General features: G+C 40.3%; 1 protein-coding gene across 1 annotated transcript in view; it reads right to left on the reverse strand.

The window, feature by feature from the left end:
* IGF2 (insulin like growth factor 2) overlaps nucleotides 1–20951 on the reverse strand; it is a 39902-nt gene extending 18951 nt beyond the window's left edge. The window contains exon 1 of the mRNA XM_077287871.1: nucleotides 20627–20951. Within this exon, the coding sequence (XP_077143986.1) occupies nucleotides 20627–20686 (60 nt within the window). The 5' untranslated portion in view covers nucleotides 20687–20951. The remainder of the gene's footprint in view (nucleotides 1–20626) is intronic.
* Between the last annotated feature and the right edge of the window lie 1197 nt (nucleotides 20952–22148).

Raw genomic sequence — 22148 nt, forward strand, 5'->3', positions numbered from 1 at the left:
GCTACAAAGAAATGTTTTGCTCAAGACGAGCCAACATGATTGAAATTACCGTATATGGACATCCACATTGATTCCAATGAGAACGATGTCATTCTTTATTTTCACCATGGGGGGTGCTGTAGGGAAATTGAGCACTTGCAGCATGGTTTCTGCATTGATCACAGCTGATCGCTGGGAGTCCCCAGTAATAGCATTGCCTGTGATCACTTGCATTGGGAAACTAGCAATTGTCAGAAGCAGAAACCCCCATTAAAGTTAAGCTCTGTAATTGTTGGAATTATTTTACAAGCTGAATTGATCATCTGTTTATGGCAGCCTGGAATCCATTAAGGGCAATATTATCACATCTGTGAATTGGGCATTAAAACTCTTATTCCCTCGGCTGCAGTTAAGAAAAAAAAACACTAAATGTTCTTTACTTGCCATCCCTGGGTCCAGCGCTGAGTCTACGTCACTGCTCCCAGTGCCTATTATTGTCTGCAGCACTCACGTAACATCAACAGTGGTGCAGCCAATCACTGAGCTCTGATCTTAGTTATGGCTGAAGCATTGTGAATGTGATTGTAGAATTGCAGGCAATAACAGACACAGGAAGCAGCAGTGAAGAATTAGCGATGGACCCGGGGAGGGTGAGTAGAGAACAGTTTTATTTTCTAAAAACAAACTGTAGCTGAGGAAGAGGGGTTTTCTGAAAATTGAATATCCCATTAAGTAAGAATTAAGGGCATCCCAGAAGAGGTTTCTTCGGAGTGATGATAAAGAATAAAAAACATGGCATACTGTAAAGAAGCTTGGAAAAAATGTGTCATTTTAGGTGGCCCAGTCATCAGGTCGTGACCATGGTGCAGCAAAAATCCACACTATTAACCAGAGTACCTCTGTGGTTAGTACTGTTGCCTTACATCATTGGTTCATGGATATGAATCTGACCATGGTAATGGAGTTTGCAAGTTTGGGGTTTCCTTCTGCTTTTAAATAATATTTTTGTCCATTAGTTGGCTTAATAGAAAATTGACTCCAGTGTGTCGCAAAGAAATGACATTGGCACTGGTTGAATTTGAAGTTCCTCTATACAGCATTGCAAAATATATTATGCAGCAGCCATGATCACATTTCTGGCCAGCTCCTTCATGGATGCCTCCACCCTGTGCCAGTCATTGCACTGGTTGCCCATTCGCTACAGAATACAATATAAACTCGTATGTCTCACCCACAAAGCTCTCCACAGTTTGCACCACCCTACATCTCCTTGCTCATCTCTGTCTATCGCCCTGCATGTGCTCTCATTCTACAACTGATCTAACACTAACATCTTCCATAATCAGAACCTCCCACTCCTGTATCCAAGTCTTCTCTCGTGCTGCACCAGTTTTCTGGAATATGTGACCCCGGACGATCCAATTAGTGACTAGCCCCACATTTTTAAGGGTGATTTAAAAACACACCTCTTTGGGCAAGCCTATCACCTCGGTATCTGGTTCCTCTAATGTCCGGATCATGCAGCCTTATCTGAAAATCCTTATTTCTTATAATGATGGTTGGAATTACTCTTTACCCATTTGTCCCCACCATCTCCTTATAGATTGTAAGCTTGCGAGGTTGATCCTCGCTCATCCGGAACTTTAGAACTGTGTTACTTTGGTACTGTCTGTGCATGTCCTTGCTTAATTGTAAAGTGCTGTGGAATTTCTTGACGCTTTATACCATAAATACAATTATTATTTTGTAGGTAATGAAAATAGAAAAGCATAACTTGATCATTCTGAAATCTGTTTTATACGTGTCTTTGTGTTGTAAAGTCACAGTGTGCCTGCAGTTTGTCACTGTACAGCACCAGCTACTGATTGTAAACATACAAAGTATATCACAAACTATACCACAGAACTACAAAACAATCTAAAATAAATACATATCCCTCTATAATAGCAGAGATAAAAACAATGCACAAAAGTAACCATTTGCTTTGTGTAAAAGTGCGGAAATGTGCGTAGGCAGCCCAGAGATGTTTTTCACAAGACGACATCTGCTAGTATGCACTTTTATATATTGAGTGTGCACCTTTAAGCACTTAGGAGCATTATTCAGTTCTCAGTAAAAAGTGAGTGACTGCAGGATTAAATAAACAGAACCAGGTCCCACTAGGATAGGGGGCCTGAAATTACTTCCTTACATCAATATCCTTGATGCAAAATAAAAATCTGTAGAGGATTCTGAAATAATGTATGTGACCCTGGAAAAAATGTAAATAAACTCATTTAAAATATTGCTCAAGCTAAGTAAACGACCTACAGGACTTCTGAAGTACATATTTGCAAAGGACATAGTTAAACATTGCAGTCATGTATATAAGACCAAACACAGATTTCGCAAATGTTATGTGGATCGAAATGTCTTCAATAATGTGACCTTATTTTTTTTTTTTTTCCTTTATCTTTGAACATATCTAAGAACTTCGTTCATCATCTGAACATAGGAAAAAAACATCTCCTATTTTTCTAGAACTCGTTCACCGAATGTTCCGAGGAAAGACTCAGTGACATGTCCAATTTTGATCCAAGAGTCAGATCAAAATTGGCAATGCAAGTCTATGAGGCCGTGGAAAACACTGGACCGCTCTCGGATGACACCAGAGTTAGGTCCAATCACGGACTGACAGAACGGAGTAGGTGGACAAACTTTTTTAATCTCCCTGTCCAAGAAAAACGGATTCCACTCTGATCAAACTCTGCTCAAACTCTCGCTTTTTCTCGGATGGACGGAAAAAGGTTAGGTGACCCTGCTCTCACTGATGAACTAGAAGGCAGAATTACAGCCTTTAGGAGGATGACCCTTAAAGAAGGGCACCACAAAGTCACAAATGTGGTGACCTTCTCCCCTCTAATGATCCATTTGTCATAACTCAGGAACTCAAACCAGCATTCTGCTTAGTGGCCTAGATGACTACCCAATAGTGAGAGGGACTTCTACATATAGGTATATAGAGCTCTTGACCAGTTTTGGAGGGGACAATTAGACGTACTAAATAATTGGATCTAAAAATGCCAGTGACATCTATTTATACTTGCTAGTGGAGAACGCTAGTTGAACATACACAAAAAGAATTAAAGTAGGATGAATTACGACCCTAAATCCAGTCTTGCATGACCATATTTATGGATTCACTGTTTTTCCAGAGGAGTTGAATCTTACTGTAATGAATTTCCATGCTTTTTGTAATCCAGTGGTCACTTGATAAATGTAGCTGGCCAGCCGTCTAGTGGTCTTCTACCAAACCCATAATCCAATTTATGCTCATGGAATATCCTCTTGATAATCATAGAAAGTGTGTCAAATGAGATTAGAACTTGACAAAATTGTAGGGTGGGCACTAATTACACAAGCAAATAAGCTTGAAGACTATTTTAGGGAAATATTAGCTTTTAAACAGCAGACTTAGTAGATGCTTTTATGGCACCAGCATAGGTGGGTCAGGTAGGTGGTCCTTCTCTCTGACAGGTCTAGTCAGTCTTCCTATTAGCCATGAAAAGCCATGGATAATTAAAGTCACAAATCTGCTAAGTTCAAATAGGGTTACGTTTCAGTCCTGCTCTAACCTCTGTGTCTCTTCTGTTTGAGGAGCCTGGAATTCACTTTTAGCACTAGGTTGCAAGAACAAACAAAAGTAGCTTTTAAGAGGTCTCCACTGCCACCTTTGAATCGTAGGTGTTTCTGATAATTACGACAATCAAATTCTGTCAAATGTGAAAGGGTTCGGAGTCAGTTTCCGCATCAATGTTGTTGTTTCTGCAAATTCCATAATTGGTAGGTTTTAAATTATATTAAAGAAAGGCAAAATAAATATCCAGATTGGGAACCCAGTGGAATTTTAGCCTCTGAAATTATAGGAATTTTAGGTCAGGGGAACTGCAAACAATTAGCCTTAACCCAGAGTTCTGGCATCCCTGGGTGTATGAATGAATGTCTGTGAGGCTGAGCTGAGTGATTTATTATTTTATGTGTTATTTCTACACTTTATTAGGTATGGCTTCACAACAAATGAATAGAGATTGTATTTATGCATCTATACAAACACAGGCTAAAGAGCGTGTTGGGTGATCATGAGCATAAAAGAGACATTTGACCCATTAAGTCATCTTGTTGAAACTCATGTGAACCCAGAAGACTATACAATAGGTCAGTAAATGGATCCTTTAGTCATAAATACATACATCAATGGCAGAATGGTTCCTTAATTACAAGATTTCACTAGCCCATGACTACATGAGGAAGCTGGAGACCACTGTCTTTATTATGAGTAGCACTAAGAAAGAAGTTCTTCAAATGCTTCTATTTGACACATGATGAAAAGATCTCAATTTCAGGACACACAAACTTGCAATTGCCACCTAGACTAGGTAGCTACCCCATACGTCAATGTCTGATCTTCTGCAAAAGACCACATTTGCATACTATTCTACCATGGTACATTACATGTAAAACGTAATGATGGTATCTTTTTTCAGAACTAGTTTTTTTTGGGTACTGGATACACTAAGTAGATCACTTATGAAAAATTCTTGCCATTGGGTATAGAGTGTCCGGAAGAAAGGTGTGGCTATGAAACTTGTCTGGTTTAGTCAAACTCTTTGACCTCCTCTTCCATCACGTGATAGTCTATATCAGGGGTCCCCAACCTATGGCTCGGGAGCCACATGTGACTTGCAGGCCCATAGAATAATAGAATGTTAGAGTTGGAAGGGATCTCAAGGGTCATGGTGTACAACCCCTACTCAATGTAGAGAATGATGTATGGTTCGCGGTTATCTGCCAGCTTGGTGCATTAGCACCAGGTTTAGAAAACAGCTTTGAAGATCAGGTCTCTAGGATCCAGATGGTGACTTTTCTGAGTAGCCCTGCACAGAAGGACAGATCTGAATGCTCATATACTGAGTGGGTGGATATAAATATGGTAAACTAGATATACGATGATACTGTCCATTGGAGAAGGGAGTATGTTTGGAGTAAGAATACTAAATGGTGGTAAATGGGCACCCCTGAATATAAGTATCCTGCCTAGATGGGATGAGACACAAGATCACAATGTGTTCTTTGTGGGGAAGCTTTGGCTGTCTTTATACCAGGGTCTCAGTGTCACTAGTGTGGAGGGGAAAAAGTGCAGAATGTGGCTCTCAACGATCTCTCAGAGCTGAATGTAACTGTCACTTTAAGAAATGAAAGGGACCACTGGTTTACATGGTATAAGACTGAATATCTAGACCAATAGAAGTCGTCGACAGTTCTCTTCTGACCACAGTTATTAAGGTACTGATAATGATCAAATTAATTTTGCTTGAGCTAAAGGGGTTGTCCTTTGAAAACCAAATTGTTTTGATGTGTTTATATAAATTACTTCTTAATAATTAACTTCTATAATTGTTTTAACAACTCTCCAACAATGTCCCAGGTTTCCAGTTGGTCCCAGTTCTGAACAATTCCACTTGACAAAGGAGAACATTTCCCGTGTCTGTAGGTCATCGGTAAAATGGGTGTAGGGGGATGGCCAACTGGTTAATTTTAGAAAGTAAGGCAGCTCCCCTATTCTGTCACATCTAATGCACAGATGGAGAAGAGCCTAGCCTCACTAGTGAAATGAGCCATCAGCCAGGTCTCTTCACGTTCAGCACAGACTGAACGTTAACTCAGGAAACTCCTGTGTCAAACACAAATCCTTAGTGGGGCTTCTGAGATTCGGGACGGACAATGAAACCAAGACAACAGTGGAATAAGTATATTAATAAGTGATATGTATGTCATTAAAATGTCTAAGCATATTGGAGCACACTGGCTGCAGTACTGGACTAAGATGACCATGTATGACACATTGGCCCATGGCTAGCTTTCACCTCCAAGAATGGTAACGTTTGGGAAAGCTGTTGGATGTGGTGATAAATTGCACATGACATCAACATGGAACATCAGCCATGTTAAGGAGGATGTAATACTTCATTCTATTTTTCTTTTTGCATTCTGTCATCATCTTCAGAAGTTATAACCCTCCTCATCTGCTGCATGTCCTGGACCATCCGGCAAAGAACTTCCATTACTTCGCATTTGCTTAATAAGCATGTAAAAGGGTTCTAAATCATATTGATGCCGGCTTTGGCTTGTTTATATAAAATGACGTAGGGAGGCTGAATGAAATGCGAGCGTGTGCATAAAAAAACTTTTTTTTAAAGCAGCTTAACATAATTAGCGTCCTTAACCCGTTAGTGGAACACAGACTAATAAGCTTTTGATATTTATATCATAAAGCAGCATTGTATCCAGTTATTATGCAGGGAGGAAAGGATAGCGATCCAGCAATTCTACAGGTAATTTACTACACTGTTCTGATATAGAAGAAAAAAATGGACCATCATCAATCATAACAGTTAAAGGGGTTGTCCTGTCTGAAGCTACAAGTCTGCAGTTACTTTATGTGACTGCAGACTTGTAAATCCTAACATTGCATGCTCTGCTCGCTCTTGAGATTCTCCTGTTTCAGTGGCGGGAACAGTCATGCAACCGTAGGTATCCAATTTCCATACTTCCGGCAACATTTTGACTAGACTTTGTCTGACCTCACGCAATACACTTGCATTGAGGAAGGCCATGTCCATCTAGTCAGCATTTGACTGCGCATATGCAAATCACACACTTGGGGGTCAAGCGCCCAACACTCCCGGCATCGGCTCTGTAGAATCTGTACAGCCCCCAAGGCACTCAATGTGAGGATTGACAAGTCTGCAGTCACATAGAGTGACTGCAGACTAGTACCCCAAGGCCGGATAACCGCTTTAAAGCTTATACCTACCTTCATAATCAGACCTTAACTATACCAGACAGTCTACTGGGGTATCTGGAGATACATCAGTGCTGAACCCTTGAGGGATAGCTCCTTTCAATGGCAGAAGCTGCAAAAGAGAGCCCCAGCAGAAGAACACTATATGGGATCATTGCAGTCTAATAATTTATCATGATGCACCCCTTTATGTGGCTTCCAGGTATGTAAGTGGAGGTGGCACCCTTGGGTATCTGGTATGTCTGTCCAGGCTCCATTCAACTGCATTAATGTAAAAGACGTGGTTTTGGACTACTATGTTACAGGGGTTGTCGGATCAAAAGGTACAAGATAAGGTTACATAGAGTGACTGTGGAGTTATGAGGATTCTGCGCACTGTGAGGATTCTCCGGTTGCGGCTCTGGGAGCGGACAGTCATGTGGCTGCAAATATGTGATATGCATATTCCTGGCCTCATTCCAACTAGATGGGCTCTAGTCGCTATTCAAGTGTATTCAGCGAGGCCAGAAACAGTCTAGTCAGAACATGGCCGGGAGTATGCATATCGCACACTGGTGGTCACATCACCGCCCAGCACAAGAAAAACCTTACAGTGTGCAGTGTGCGCGACGTGAGGATTCACAGGTCTGCAGTAACATAGAGCGACTGCAGACTTGTACATCAAGCAGGAACATATATATATATATAACTATGCGATGCAATGCAGAATGTGCATACACTACTAGGCTGCGGTGATAATTTGTATAGTAACATAGCTCCATCTAGTGTGATTACATCGGTGTGCAATTAGGAGGAAATGTCATTTTTTGTAAACCTTTTTTCTGCTTTATTTGCCCCCTGTTCTGTTCCATAACAGCAGCACCCAGAGTTACTCTCTACCCCCTAATTACTACTCCCCTCTCATATAACAGTAATCTCAGCCCTAAGTCCACTCCGTTTGCACCTGTGTATAAATGAATGACAGGTCCGGCAAAATATGAGAGGGGCCAGGCAGTGAATGGGTGTGAAGCTTGCTTCATTGCTTCACCGCACCCAGTTGAAGAGGAAGATGAAATCACAAGCCATCCACTAACACGGATATTAAGATTACTGTTCTGGGTCATTTACAGCTTAATGACAATTAGTGGAGAAGAAGAAGAAGGACAAAAACACACAAGTCATGCAGGGAATGGTAGCAGGAGAAAAGTCATTGACGTCAAGAAATAATTATACAGCCCTGTGTACATGTGTTTCTCGCTCCATATATTTAATCGTATAATGCTATTGAAAATGTAATAAAAGGAGTATTCTGCATCAGGAGGAGGATGTACTGAGAACTGAATGTTTTCCTGGTTCCCAGCATTCCTGATCCATTTTTTTAGAAGCTCTCCTCTCTGGCTCATGTTGGAGACCCCATCATGATGTCCATATATCTATGGCATAGGGACTGTTCAATATCACACCCAGCCGGAGCAAGAGTAGTCCACCACAGTATATGTTAAACCAGTATAATTCACTGTGTCATATTTACAGGGGTTTTCCCATCAAAAACCTCTGTGCATATGCGTTTTTGGAAGTCCTAAATGGGGCCTCACTCAGGACCACCTTCATAAGCTTCTCCCAGCAAAAAACAGCTGTTTCCAATAAGAAAGCGTTTGACCGAGACATATCAACCCCTTTAAATCTGTGTAAAGTTCCTCCCTTCCCATGCCGGGAACTGCACATATTGAAAAGAACCAGGAGGCAAAACAATAAATTACTGTCCTTTCTTGATGTCTAATTCCCATTTACATTGCTGACTTGATTTCACTATTGCAAAAGATCTTGGATCTGTAGAAGACAAAAGTGGAAGGTCGGGAACCCCAAAGGTCGAAGGTCGGGAACCCCAAATTTCCTTTTTATGATACAGGAAGGACAAGTTTAGACTTTACTAAATTTCCTTTAATAAAGAGCACAGAGTGACTAAGCTTTCCCTCTCTGTATATCACAAGATGTAATTTTACAGATTTAGCAAAAAATAAAAGTATAGTAAAGTAAGAACTAAAAAAAAGAAAAACTATCATAAGACAGTGACAGTCGTGAGTCGACCTCTGAGATAGAGGCACTGAGAAAGCTGTTGACACTGATTAGATACCAGTTTTATACTCACACTCAGCTTTTCCATCTATAATGTTAAGTAACTTTAAGGAAACTTTTTTTAAGGAAAAAGTGATACAATGGGACATATATGAAAAATGTTGCATTTTTGGAGTTTGCAAACTTCAGCTACACAGTCATAAAAGGCGCCAGATTTATCACAGTCTAAATGTTGTTTGATAAATGTGTTTTATCTTTAATCCCCCATAGACATAAGGAAAGAGTCATACAACTTGGATGAAGATCGCAATGAATTTCCCGAACTGGCTGGCAGCTCTGCCTATTCGAGCGTGACAGGTGCAAGGAAATACGTGCTTTCACACTTGGCTGAGGAGAGCCACCGGACAGTCCAGGCATTGCGTTGCAATCCCCGTCCTTGTTATATGGTAATCTAACTCTTCCCTTAGACTAATGTCAGCCACATCCACCAGTATGGATTAAGTTGACAGTTTAAAGTATATGTGGGCACCAGCCGTATGATGGTCGGCCACAATGGAAATACAGACAATCACCCCATAGACATTAAGAATGAGTCTATAACTTGGATGAGAATCGCAATGCATTGCTCGGACTGGCTGGCGGCTCTGCCTATTCGAGCGTGACATGCGCAAGAAAATAAATACTTTCTGCTTGGGTGAGGAGAGCCACTGGCCAGTTTGGACATTGAGTTGCGATCCCCGTCCAAGTTGTATAGCAGTCTGACTCTTCCCTTAGACTAATGGCAGCCAAATCCACCAGTATCGATGGATTCAGTTGACAGTTTAAAGTGTATGTGGGCACCAGCCGTATGATGGTCGGCCACAATGGAAATACAGACAATCCCCCCATAGACATTAAGAATGAGTCTATAACTTGGATGAGGATCGCAATGCATTGCTCGGACTGGTAGGAGGCTCTGCCTATTTGAGCGTGACATGCGCAAGAAAATACATACTTTCAGCTTGGGTGAGGACGGCCACCGGCCAGTCTGGGCATTGAGTTGCGATCCCCATCCAAGTTGTATAGCAGTCTGACTCTATCCTTAGAGTAATGGCAGCCAAACCCACCAGTATCGATGGATTCAGTTGACAGTTTAAAGTGTATGTGGGCACCAGCCGTATGATGATTGGCCACAATTGAAATACAGACGTTGCTTTGGTCATTTTAGCATATGTCATTATGGCAGGTGCCAGTTACATGTATGAGACACTGTATGCCATAAAAGTAACTGTGGTTATGCATGGAACCAATCTCTGCAGGCACAGAGTGGTCATAGACTGCTTCTGCCGGTGATTCAGAGACTTCCGCTGATGTCACGTCGACAGGCCAACGGCTTCTCTTTCACCCTGCTCTGTTATCATGGCATGACTGCCAATGTCACGGTGATTGACAAATGGTTCCCCGCTGCCTAATTGCAAGGAGCCAGCTATCAATCAGCATGACATCACCAGTCTTCCCTATCGACAGAGCAGCCCTGAAGGAGAAGAGATGCTGATTGACCGCTCTGAGACGGCGAGGGGTACAACAGGCAAGTAGTTAGTTTTTAGGTTTATAGTGAAACAAAAAGTCCTGTATAAGCCCTTCAAGTGTGCCATTATTTCGTTATTTATTTTTGTTTGTTTGGACAGGAGTTTGAAAAAAAAAGTCCAATGTTGAAGCCCAACATTTTGTGTGCACAAGGCATAGGAGAACTTTTCTTTATCGATATAATTCTACATAACATCCTCTTAAGCCTGTATCTGGTTTATGGGAACACACATTCATGTTGCCGCTGCCAGAAGTTATTTACTGATAAGATTTTCCATCAATCATTTAAATCAATAACATGAATTTCCTTGCTACCTGCGCACAGCCCCGTTACGTTCAGCAGCCGGAGCCACGCACATCATATGTTTTTCTCCAACAATTCTACCTCCTAGCAGCCCTGGCTTTATAATCCTAAACTTTCTCTGGATCAAATCATACCGTCTGTGTTTTGTTTCACAATTAGGCCGGCAAAGGAAAAAAAAAAATTTAAAGGGACAGAACAAAACAAAACGAAAAAAAAAATGAAAGGGGAGTCAGCAACATCTGCTCTCTTGCTGCTACTCCTGCATGTTAAAGGTTCCCTCATATGCCCCCTATTCCCTGTTGCTCAACAATGCAGAAGCCTTTCCAACTCCGCTCGCTCTCTCTCTCCTTCTCCAAACAATCACTGCAGAGAGAAGGCAACTGGGAGAGAAAGAGGAAGAAAAACAGAATGAAACAAGCAAACAACAGACTTTTTCAGCTGGCGACGTGCCATCATTTCGCTCGCTATTCTGGCTGCTTTCACTTGTTTTGCCTGAATATCCTTCTCCTTGGGGACACTAATATGATGAAGGGGTGTTTTGTTTCCAAAGTTGCTTTTATGGTTTGTCCCCCCTTTCGTTCTTTTTTTTTTCTTTACTCTTCATTGCTCCATCCATTTCCCCTAAAAAAAAAGCGAAAGGACGCACTGTACCTTCTAAAGTCGATCACAAGTAGAAGCAATCTTAAATTATTAATTTAAAAGAAAGTTGTTTGCTTACATCTACATAAATCCTCTCCCACTGCCAGAAGGTTAATTCAGGGCTGGAGACGTAAATGCTGTATTCTGGGTTATTGCAGGCAAAGGCAACTTGTAGGGAGGAGACATTAACTAATAGGGTTATTTGGACGTGAGATGTTGAAAATAGCGGAGTTAACAGCATGTAACCTATTCTGGAGTAATACATGTTCATTAGGTCTAGCCTGTGGTATGTGGGCACTATTTGGCATAATGAGCCGACACACATTTTTCTAGCATGGGCAGATTGGTACATGACTAGGTTGGCAGGGGCTTTTGGGACACACAGTTCCGCAACAGCTGGAGAACTGTTGGCCGCCTACCACAGCATTATTGTAGGCTGACTACATTGTGAAATTACTGAAAAACTAATACTGTACGGTGCAAAAATAACACATAGAGTAAAGGCATGAAAAAAAACGGGGCGAACCTTTCTTGGAAATGCATGCAATAACTGTGTCTAATTGTTGACTAAAATGTTACTACGCTAATCCCCTCTGGAACAGAACGGGCCTTACCTCCTCTATTTAAAAGGTGGTATGTGCTGTTCTAAAAGACCCCGAACGCTCTGTGATTACTGATGAATTTTCTCCTTCAGTGATATGTATCTATTACAATTCTCTGGATACCAAAGAAAATGAAGAGACGTCCTGACTTCACTAAATGGGTTTAAAGGAGACCTGTCACTTATCATAAATATGTTTTTTTTGTTACCTTAGGTAAATGCCCCTGTTCTCCTGAATCCGGCGTTGTTTTTCTTTTGTCCCTGTGCCATTCCATTTATGAGATATGGCCCTCTCTTCTCTGTATGTAAATCTAGTCTTTCTAGCTAACAGGGTGTGGTCATCAAATGTTCTAAATGGGCGTCTACTTGACTACCACAGATAATTGACTAAAATGATTTGATTTGCATAGAGAAAAAGGGTCATATCTTGGGAAAGGAGAGACGCAGGAAGAAAAAAATAACTATATTGGATTCAGGAGAACAGCGGCATTTACACCAGGTAAAAAAATAGCTATTTATGGCAAATGGCAGGTTCCCTTTAAAGAGAATCTATCATCTATCTTGACTACTGATGTGTCTGTTTTAGTAAATGATTCACCATAATACAAGAATTCTGGAGTCTTAATATACCATCCTATTATTTCTTCTAGGAATGTATAAATAAATTGGCACCCAGGTGATACCATTCGGGGTAGTCATGATTGGGCTACACAGTCTGACACTGCCCAATCATTACTGACTGCATTATATTATATAGGGACAGAGGTGGAATGATAACACACAGTTGTCTATTTATTCATAGAAAAAATAAATGAGGAACTGAACTCTGCACTCTAAGTCTTAAGAAAAGATTCTCCATAATAATTATTTTCCGGGGACTAAAAGTACATAATAAAGCAATATTATAATAAAGTGAACAGGTCCCCTTTAAATTGGATTTTATCCCTTTTAAGTTCCCCCTTGCCAAGATCTGAGAGATTTAACTCTTCCTTTTGTTCTACAATGCAACTTTGATTGGATTGCCAGCTCATATGTTTAACCAGTCCTGTGCATTATTTGAGAGTGGTCCGGACCTTCCTACTAGAGGTTTACCAAAAACTCTAGAAACTGCCAGTAGCCACTTTGCATGGTTGCATAAATGTCAGAACCACATTACTCAGTCAGACGTTGAGGTGTCAAAAGAAGCTTAAAGGCATTGTTAGGGACTTTAAAATTGACGGCCTACCCTTAGGATAGGTCATCAATGTCTGATTAGTGGGGGTGTAACACCCGGCTCCCCCACTGATCAGCTGTTCCCGGTGGCGGATCGGAACTACTCAGCTATGTAGCTGCACAGCTCCATTGATGGAATAGTGGCCACGTCCGGGTACTACACGTCCGCCACATATTAATTTGAATAGATTGTGGAGGTGCAGTACCCAGCCGCAGCCACTATACAGTGGATGGAGCTGTGGTGTAACTGAGCAGTTCTGGCCGACAGGAACAATTGATCTGTCGGGGTGCCAGATGTCGCACCTCCACTGATCGGGCATTGATGACCGATCCTAAGGATCGGTCATCACTGTTAAAGTCTCGGACAACCCCTTTAAGTACTAAATGTAGCTTCGTTCAGTATAATCTGATTTACTCACCAAAGTAAGACCATTCTCTAAATCAGAACACAAATTATTACACTCTTTGTTAGTTCACATGTCCAGTAATCGTCTATTTGAAACTGATTCAGTTAAGCAAAAAAATGGAAAAGTGGATGACTGTTTAACGGATCCGTTTTCCATAGACTTCTATGTTTTAAAAAAACGGATCAAGTTGCAATCAGTTTTTTTTTTAACTGAACAAAAAAGTATGTGTCTGCGCAACTGATTGCCGCTGGATCCGTTTCAAACAGATAATTATTGAACTTGCAAACTCAAAGCCTAGTTTTCTTAGTATCATTCCTGCACAATGAGGCATCGTTAAATCATTGGCTTTCCACCAGAAATCTCATAAACAATGGATAGGGCTGGTGGTGAAACTAATAGGTAAAACTCATCCACCTCTCCAAAGGAGTGATGATTGAGAAGGCAATTCTGATTAGAGGTTTCCTTAGGATTGCTGTCCACGTTGGCCTTGGTATGATATTCTGGGCTTCATTGTCGGCAGCTCTTTGATGAGTCGGAGATGTGTTAAAATGTACGGTAACTCAACAGATGCAAAAGGGAAAAAAAAAAGAATCAGCTATACTGTACATGAGTACTAACAGTTATACCACTTTTCTGCTAAATATGTCTTCTGAAAAGTCAATGAGTAGTGAAAGAAGGGAAAGGTTCCTGAGCACAGAATCCCACAAGTTCCCAGGATTGTATCTAAAAGGAATCTGTCAGTAGGATTAGCCCTGCTATATGGACATATAGGTCATAATAGGCTGAATACAATGGCATCTTGATATCAGAGATCCGATGTTTTATTCCAGAGAAATCCCTGTTTTTCTTAATATGTAAATGAGCTGCTAAGATCTATCAGCCGAACATAGATCTCAGTGTAAATCCGCCTCCAGATCTTATTTTAAATGAAAGGGGAAATTACCATTGTGAAACATGTAGATCAGGAGAGCAGACTGTCAGTTATTACATGTCTCACACTGGTAACTTTCCCTTTCATTTAAAAGAAGCAAATTCTCATGGAGATCTATGTCCGGCCCATAGATCTTAACGGTTCAGAGAAAACATGGATTTCTCTGGAATAAGGCATCAGAACCCAGATATTAAAGTATCAATTTGTTCAGCTTCCTATGACCTACATTCCCATATACACAACTAAGGAAGGTTGATCCTACTGATTCCCTTTAAGAAAAATTCCTATTATTTAGGACTTAGCGCTCATATTTTGTAAAACAATCAATAGTAAAATATAAATCAGTGATCCGGAGAGATTGCTCATTTCTTCGTCAGCACCGTATCACTAACACAGTAAGGATCCATTGGTTTTCTGTTTTCTGAATTGTGAGCGGATGAGATTTTTATGGAGCTACATAACTTTTATGAATACAGTTTATAAGATGAGCACACTGTGTCCGCTATCAAGAGTCCAATCAGGAAGAAGACTTTGCTGGTGTCGGCCTTGAGTTTAGACCGATAAATAGGAAATTGTGTGTTCTTCCAGATGTCTCAAATAACCTAGACACAGAAGAACTTCTCGTAAGAGATATGAGAACATATACTGTAAATGTGTGCCCCCCTCAGTCTTCTCAATACACAAAAAAGGGCATCCTGTACAAGTGTTTGCATTTACCAAAGTGGAAATAAATAAACCCCTGTGGATATTCTGTGTCCAAGACATTTGTGAATATACATTCCAACACACCCATTACCCTGACAAAGCTAAAGTGAATATGACTAGGTAAGGGATTGCATTTCATTAAAGGAGTCTGTGTAAGCAAGAAACTATGCACATAGCGCACATGATCTGACTTCTTACGTGCCAAAATAATAACCTGGGCAAGGCTGCTGTGATTGCTGTGTTGGGCTCATAATGAAATAACTTTATGTTCGGAGTGTTTGGCAACTAAGCACGCATTGTAAATTGTAATGTAAAGGACAGGAACTCGGTGTTGTTCTGCGCGTCTGCCTAAGTGATAAAACAGATTGCAACGTCTAGGAGCCAGGTATGTATCATGCCCCAGAACAACACCTAACTATTTGGTACTATTATACTGTGAACAATCCATAAGAGTTGCACTACATGACAACACATAAAGTAGTGCCATATAGCAACATATATAGCAGCACTATAAGGCAACATATAAATTAATAGTAGCACCATATGACAACATATAAAGTAGTATCATATTGGAACATATATAGTAATGCCATATGAGAATATATAAAGTAGTACCATATAGGGACATATATAGCAGCACTATAAGACAACATATAAAGTAGTACCATAGAGGGACATATATAGTGCTTTCATAAGACAACATATAAAGTAGTACCATATAGGGACATATATAGTACTGCCACATGACAACATATAAGTAGTACCATATAGGTACATATATAGTACTGCCATATGATAACATATAAAGTAGTACCATATAGGTACATATAAAGTACCGCCATATGACAACATATAAATTAGTACCATATACGAACATATAAAGTACTGCCATATGACAACATATAAAGTAGTACCATATAGGGACATATATAGTACTGCCATATGACAACATATAAAGTAGTGCCATATAGGAACATATATAGTACTTCCATAAGACAACATATAAAGTAGTAACATATAAAAACATATATACTAGGCCATGTGACGACATATAAAGTATTCCATAAACAACATATATAGTAGCACCAAATCACAAAACACAACCACATAATACTAGCTAGTTACGTGGTGGTGATCAGCTGCTTATGATGCCTACTTACATCTTCAACTCACCCCCTTAATTATTACCATGGGATTTCCTAAAAAAAACAACAACTTCCCTTTCCGGGGACCACCTACTCCCTTTCCTAGGCTTGCTATAGACGGGAAGGTTCTACACTAACTCCATATTTTAGCTGGGATTTGCTGACCATTATTCCTGTCCTCGTGCCACCACATATGAACCAGCTAAGGAAAATCAGTTTTTTAACCCAACTGTAGAAGTCTCAGTTCCTGACATCTTGAGGACCATTGACCAGACTCTACTAAACACAGAGGTTCTGACAAAACCTGGTAGAGATACATTGCACTGATCACACGTTATAATGATATAATGTAGAAAATCCCTTCCAACATGGATATTACCTGGCAAAAGGTAACCACAGGCGCAACAATATTTCACCGATCCTGCCCTCGGGCACTGCCCTAATGCCCGAATGATCAGCAAAGGTAGCGGCATGTATGGCAGCAAAATGGCGGTTCTGGCCAATGGAAATAGTAAATTAAAATAATTTAGCTATAAAAGCAAGCGATGATTGTATCCTTCATGTCACGACTGTTTTCTCTCCTTCCACAAAAAACATGGAGAGAAAAAAAAGTCTCTCCGTCATCTCTGTTCTGTGAGTCTGTGAAAATCTGATGTCATCTGAGTGCGATCCGATGTTTTTTGTAGACTTGCTTTGCCGATTTTGATCCAACACTTGGATTAAAATCGGACATGTCTCCACTTTTATCCATGGACCGCTCAGTCTAAGGAAAAAAATCAGACAGCCCCATAGAAGTGCTATCGATGAAAACTCCGGATAGCACTTGTATGAGAAAACCTGTCGTGTGCGCGAACTCTTGAATTGGAACTAATATCTGGTGTTGGTCAAAACCTAAGATTGAAACGTTTTAGACTATATTCACACAAAGATTTTGTGAAGAGTTTTTGGAGCAGATCCACTCTAAATAAACACAAAAAATGTTAAAAAACGCTTCCAATTCTTTCCTATGTGAAACTCAATTGACTCCTCTTATAAAGAGTCTTTGAAGTGCTTTTTTCCCGAAGAGGTCTTGACCATGTCACTTCTTTGAAGCTGATACTATCCACTCCAAACTAGGCACTGTCATACAAAAAGCCTACAAAAACCCACAAAAACTTACCCTCACCCAAAAAAGGGAGAATTATCAGAAATGATTTCCACTTGAAAATCTTTGTGTGAACATAGCCTTAGGGCAATGAAGCCCAATCTCGGCATCTGTAGTCAGCAGCTTCGTCAGACCCCTTTCTTGTTTTTCTCCTATTTTACGTATGGTTTCTCATCGAATAAAGACCACCTACGAACTCAAACAAAACAGAAAAGATGTGGGGTTGTAATAACTCCCTGGTTTGAATTCCCAAACTTTTCCCGGAACGCTCAAGAAAAATGATCTTCAACTAAATTTCCTTAAAGTTTACCCCCTCCTCTCCTTTTGCTAAGTGCGTAAAAAACCTGTCAATACAATTTTTGGCAGGGCATGGGTTAAACGATGGCTGCAGGCAGGGTATATAACCATTAGCCAGAGCTGTGCCATGTGTTCAGTGTCTGTGTGGGAAGAGCTCCCTACTAGGAATCTTGAGTCAGCAGTTAGCAGGATCCGTGCATGAGTGTTTTATCTGTGACACTCATACTGTAACAAGCATGCTCTGTGAGACACGTCACAAGTGCTCTCAATCCATACACAAAGCATCACTTCAAAGGGCAGAGAAAACAAGCGTTTTCCTAGAAATGAATTAGCCAAGGGGCCCTGAATACACACACAGCCCGCAGATCATCTGCAGTTCATGTTACACACAGCCTCGGGATGTAGACCGAGGAAGAGGTTCATTTACAGGGGAAAAGATGGAGAATGCAACATTTCCTACCTGCCTACTGACTGCTGCACAACACATATTTGTAATCAACTCATCGTTTCAGTAAACAGACGGATAAAGAGTTTATTACTAATTTCCAATGTGCAATTAATCAACATTCACCATATAGATGGCGGGCGACAACTCCTCCGATGTAGACCGAGGAAGAGGTTCATCTACAGGGGAAAAGGTGGAGAACGCAATGTTTCCTACCTGCCTACTGCTGCACAACACATATTTGTAAACAACTCATCGCTTCAGTAAACAGACGGATAAAGAGTTTATTACTAATTTCCAATGTGCAATCAATCAACATTCACCAAATAGATGGCGGAAGACAACTCCTCCAATGTAGACCCCAAATATACGTGACAATTAGACCGATGTGGAATCAGAATGATAAAAAAATCACAATAAACTTTTCAAAAGTTTCAGTAAAGGTCTTGACATGCCGTGATGTTATTTCATGGCTGAGATTGTAATTATCATCATTTTACAGCTTGAAGGTGCCGATGGCCGTATGTTCTGCATCTGAGAAATCCATCCGATTGCGATAATTACACCCATCAAAGTTTGACCAGATCGTGATCTGATTTTCTCGGATATAGAGTATTAAAAAAAAAAAGTTTCTCCATTCAGCCTGTGAAAATCGGACTGCACTCAGATGTCATCCGAGTGCAGTCTGATGTACTCCATGGACACGAATGAAAGAATGCCATCCGCTTATCACAGGTGACTTGTGAAAAAGCTCATACACGTGCGCTGCCTCATTGAATAACATTGGTCCGAGTACTATTTCAAGTTTTGACAGATCGCACTCGTCTGAGTGCAACCAATGATATAATAATCTCAGAGATTTAGACTATGGACAAACATCACTTATAATCATTATCATACCAATGTATATCCGTAAGATCGCCTGCCGGGGGCTGTTCAATAAGATGTCAAGAATAAACAAAGTTTGTCAATCCTGCTAGTCATTACATTAATAAAGGGCAATCTCAGAAAGCATTGATACTGGCCACTAGTCAACCTTCCTTGCAGGTTCCATGGTTGGCCCAACTAAGCTGAGCGGAGCTGGCAGGAGACAAAGTAACGCTTCCTAGCGCCACTGCCAGTTTATTCTTGTAATCATCAATTAGGTCACGGGTAGGATAGCCTAACAATATGCCACCAATATCCCTTAACAATTTACAATGAACATATAAGTAGCACATTTATATACATACTATAACAAATCATCATTACATACTCTAGACACATAATGAGCGAAGAATTCCTTTTGCCAGAAATCCAATGGCAATGATGCATGCACAGGGTTAACGTTGCACAAGTGCCCTCTGACCCCCCCAGCATTTTGCTGGCAGTTATCTATAAGCAGAGTTCACTCCATTTAAACTATTTCATACGATTTTGTAAGCTCAGCACAGTTAAACCAGAAGTCAGACTTAGCTTAAATGCCCTTTACTCTGACGCCCTCTAGTGGCATTACAGTGCAATAACTGTAGTCAGATTTTGCATATTTTAGTTTTTCTCCGCTTTTCTTCCCCTAAGCGATTATTTTTATCCTTCTTCCTATCCGGCATGAATTCCTTTCTTCGTTCTCAGACACTTACAGAAGCCCCTGGCACAGCTAACCATCGCTGTCAGCACATAGCATTTACTACACCACTAATTAACAAGTGGCAAAGTGAGCCAGAAAACAACATCCTCAGACCTATCTGCCAACCACCTTCCACCTCCACCACTAACCAACCAACTAACCAAAAACTTCCTTTTTTGCAACTGCAGCGGAACTACAACTTCCAGCACAGCCGGCATCTTCTTTCACTCCATCCTTGCATAACCTCACTTGATCCCACAGAGGGTTAATCAACCATAATAAATGATGACATCCATCGCCTGATTATCCTAATGAGTGCGATTCAAACATGACGTCATTGCTCACGTATCACTCATGACGCAAAAATCATTCATTTCATTGAACCCATGATCTAATCACTTGCAATTACCCATATTTCATAAAGCTCAGGTGCATGGGGGGCTCCGATGACGGACATGATGCCACCTGAGCCATAAGAGCTCGCAGCGTTCTGAGATCATCTCATCTAGAATGAGCAGAACCTTGGATCTTGTCATCTGCTGCACTGAAATCACTTCATTATTATTATTATTATTATTATTATTATACACCATTGATCTTATTCATCCGTCAAGTCACCATGGCTCAAGATCGAGCTGAAGGCAATTAATTGATAATATTATTAATTATTACTACTATTATCATCTATGGAGCAATCCCAGCTTGGCTTCCCTCTCTCCACCCCCCGCCATGGACCCCCAAGGAGTTACCTGTGCTCCCCGCCAGGACTGGGCTGTGCAGCGTCTGTTCTTGCATCTTACTTGCTCCATGGCTTTGCTTATTATAAGTGACTTAGCAGCTCCTGTAGATTTGGAGGGTGCAACAACTTTTTGTTTTTCCTCCCTTAAATATAAGTGTATAAGATGCTGTGTGTGGTGTGTCCAGGCTGCTGGTCTATACTGGTGCTGCTGGTTTGTGGAAGTTACTGGCTGGGATGGAGACAGGAGGCTCGGATGGGTGAATGCATTGAGAAGTCTCCTCACAGGCTACAATAATATTCTTGTTAGCTGCTCCAGTCCTAGGGAGACAGACTGAGGAGGCAGCCTGCCCTGTCTTTTATACACCCTACCTCCCCCTCTTCTCCCCCTGCAGTGGGCATGTTCCTGTGCATCCACACCCCTTCCCCCCACCCCAAAAAGAGAATCAGCGAAAGTGTCTAATCAAGAGCACAACGCCTGGGAGCCATTGTTCTTCATTTCATTCACAAGTTTACGTGATACTATTGTACTGAGCTGGGAGAGGTAGCATACAGCCCCACTGCAGGAATACCCTCATCTGTCCCCCCTCCCGGGGCATTCCCCTATGTCTGCCCCTCACATAGTGTCTGCCCCTAGAAGGGACCTGAGCAGGCGAAATGACTAAGAAGTAACTTGTAGGACATTGTAGTTTTATTATTATTACTATTAATGACATTGTTTATATTAATAATTGTTTATTCATGTTAATAAAAATATTACCAATGTAAAAATCAGAGGCACATTATATCTATCTTCAAGATAGCTACTGTATGTATATAATATTTATCTATACATTCTGTCTATAACTCTATCATCTATCTATCTATCTATCTATCTATCTATCTATCTATCATCTATCTGTCTATCATCTATCTATCTATCTATCTATTCATCTATCTATTATCTAACTATCTATTTATCTATCTATCTATATATCATCTATCTATTTTCTATCTATCTATCTATCTATCTATCCCATATCTATTATCTATCTATCTATCTATCTATCTATCTATATATCATCTATCTATCTATCTATAGATATATATATATATATATATGCATACAGTATATAAAATCAATATAGGAAAAGATTACTCCTACAAACAATTTGAGTCCTTTTTCACTAATTATTGCACCAATACTAATATGTATGTCAAAGATTACTTTTTCTCTTTTTATTTTAATGATCAATTAAGTGTGTAAGAATAAATTAAACTTGGTTTCTTCCAATAAAATATGTTGAACAAAAACGTGATCCTAAAAATAATGTTTTTAATAATACTTATTAATAATTCACCTATTTAATAATATTTATTGTTACTAAGAATAGTGTATGTATTTTGTGTCCCCTTTTTCTACATTCAAACCTACGCTTTTTTTTAATCTATACGTTGATTTACGAGACCTCCTAAGGAAATAGAGGCATGCAATCGTACGTTCCGAGGCTGCACGATACATAAAAAAAACTATGTTAAAAACAATTGAAAAAAAT

The sequence above is a fragment of the Ranitomeya variabilis genome, chromosome 2 (genome assembly GCF_051348905.1).
Source record: "Ranitomeya variabilis isolate aRanVar5 chromosome 2, aRanVar5.hap1, whole genome shotgun sequence".
NCBI classification, from domain to species: Eukaryota; Metazoa; Chordata; class Amphibia; order Anura; family Dendrobatidae; genus Ranitomeya; species Ranitomeya variabilis.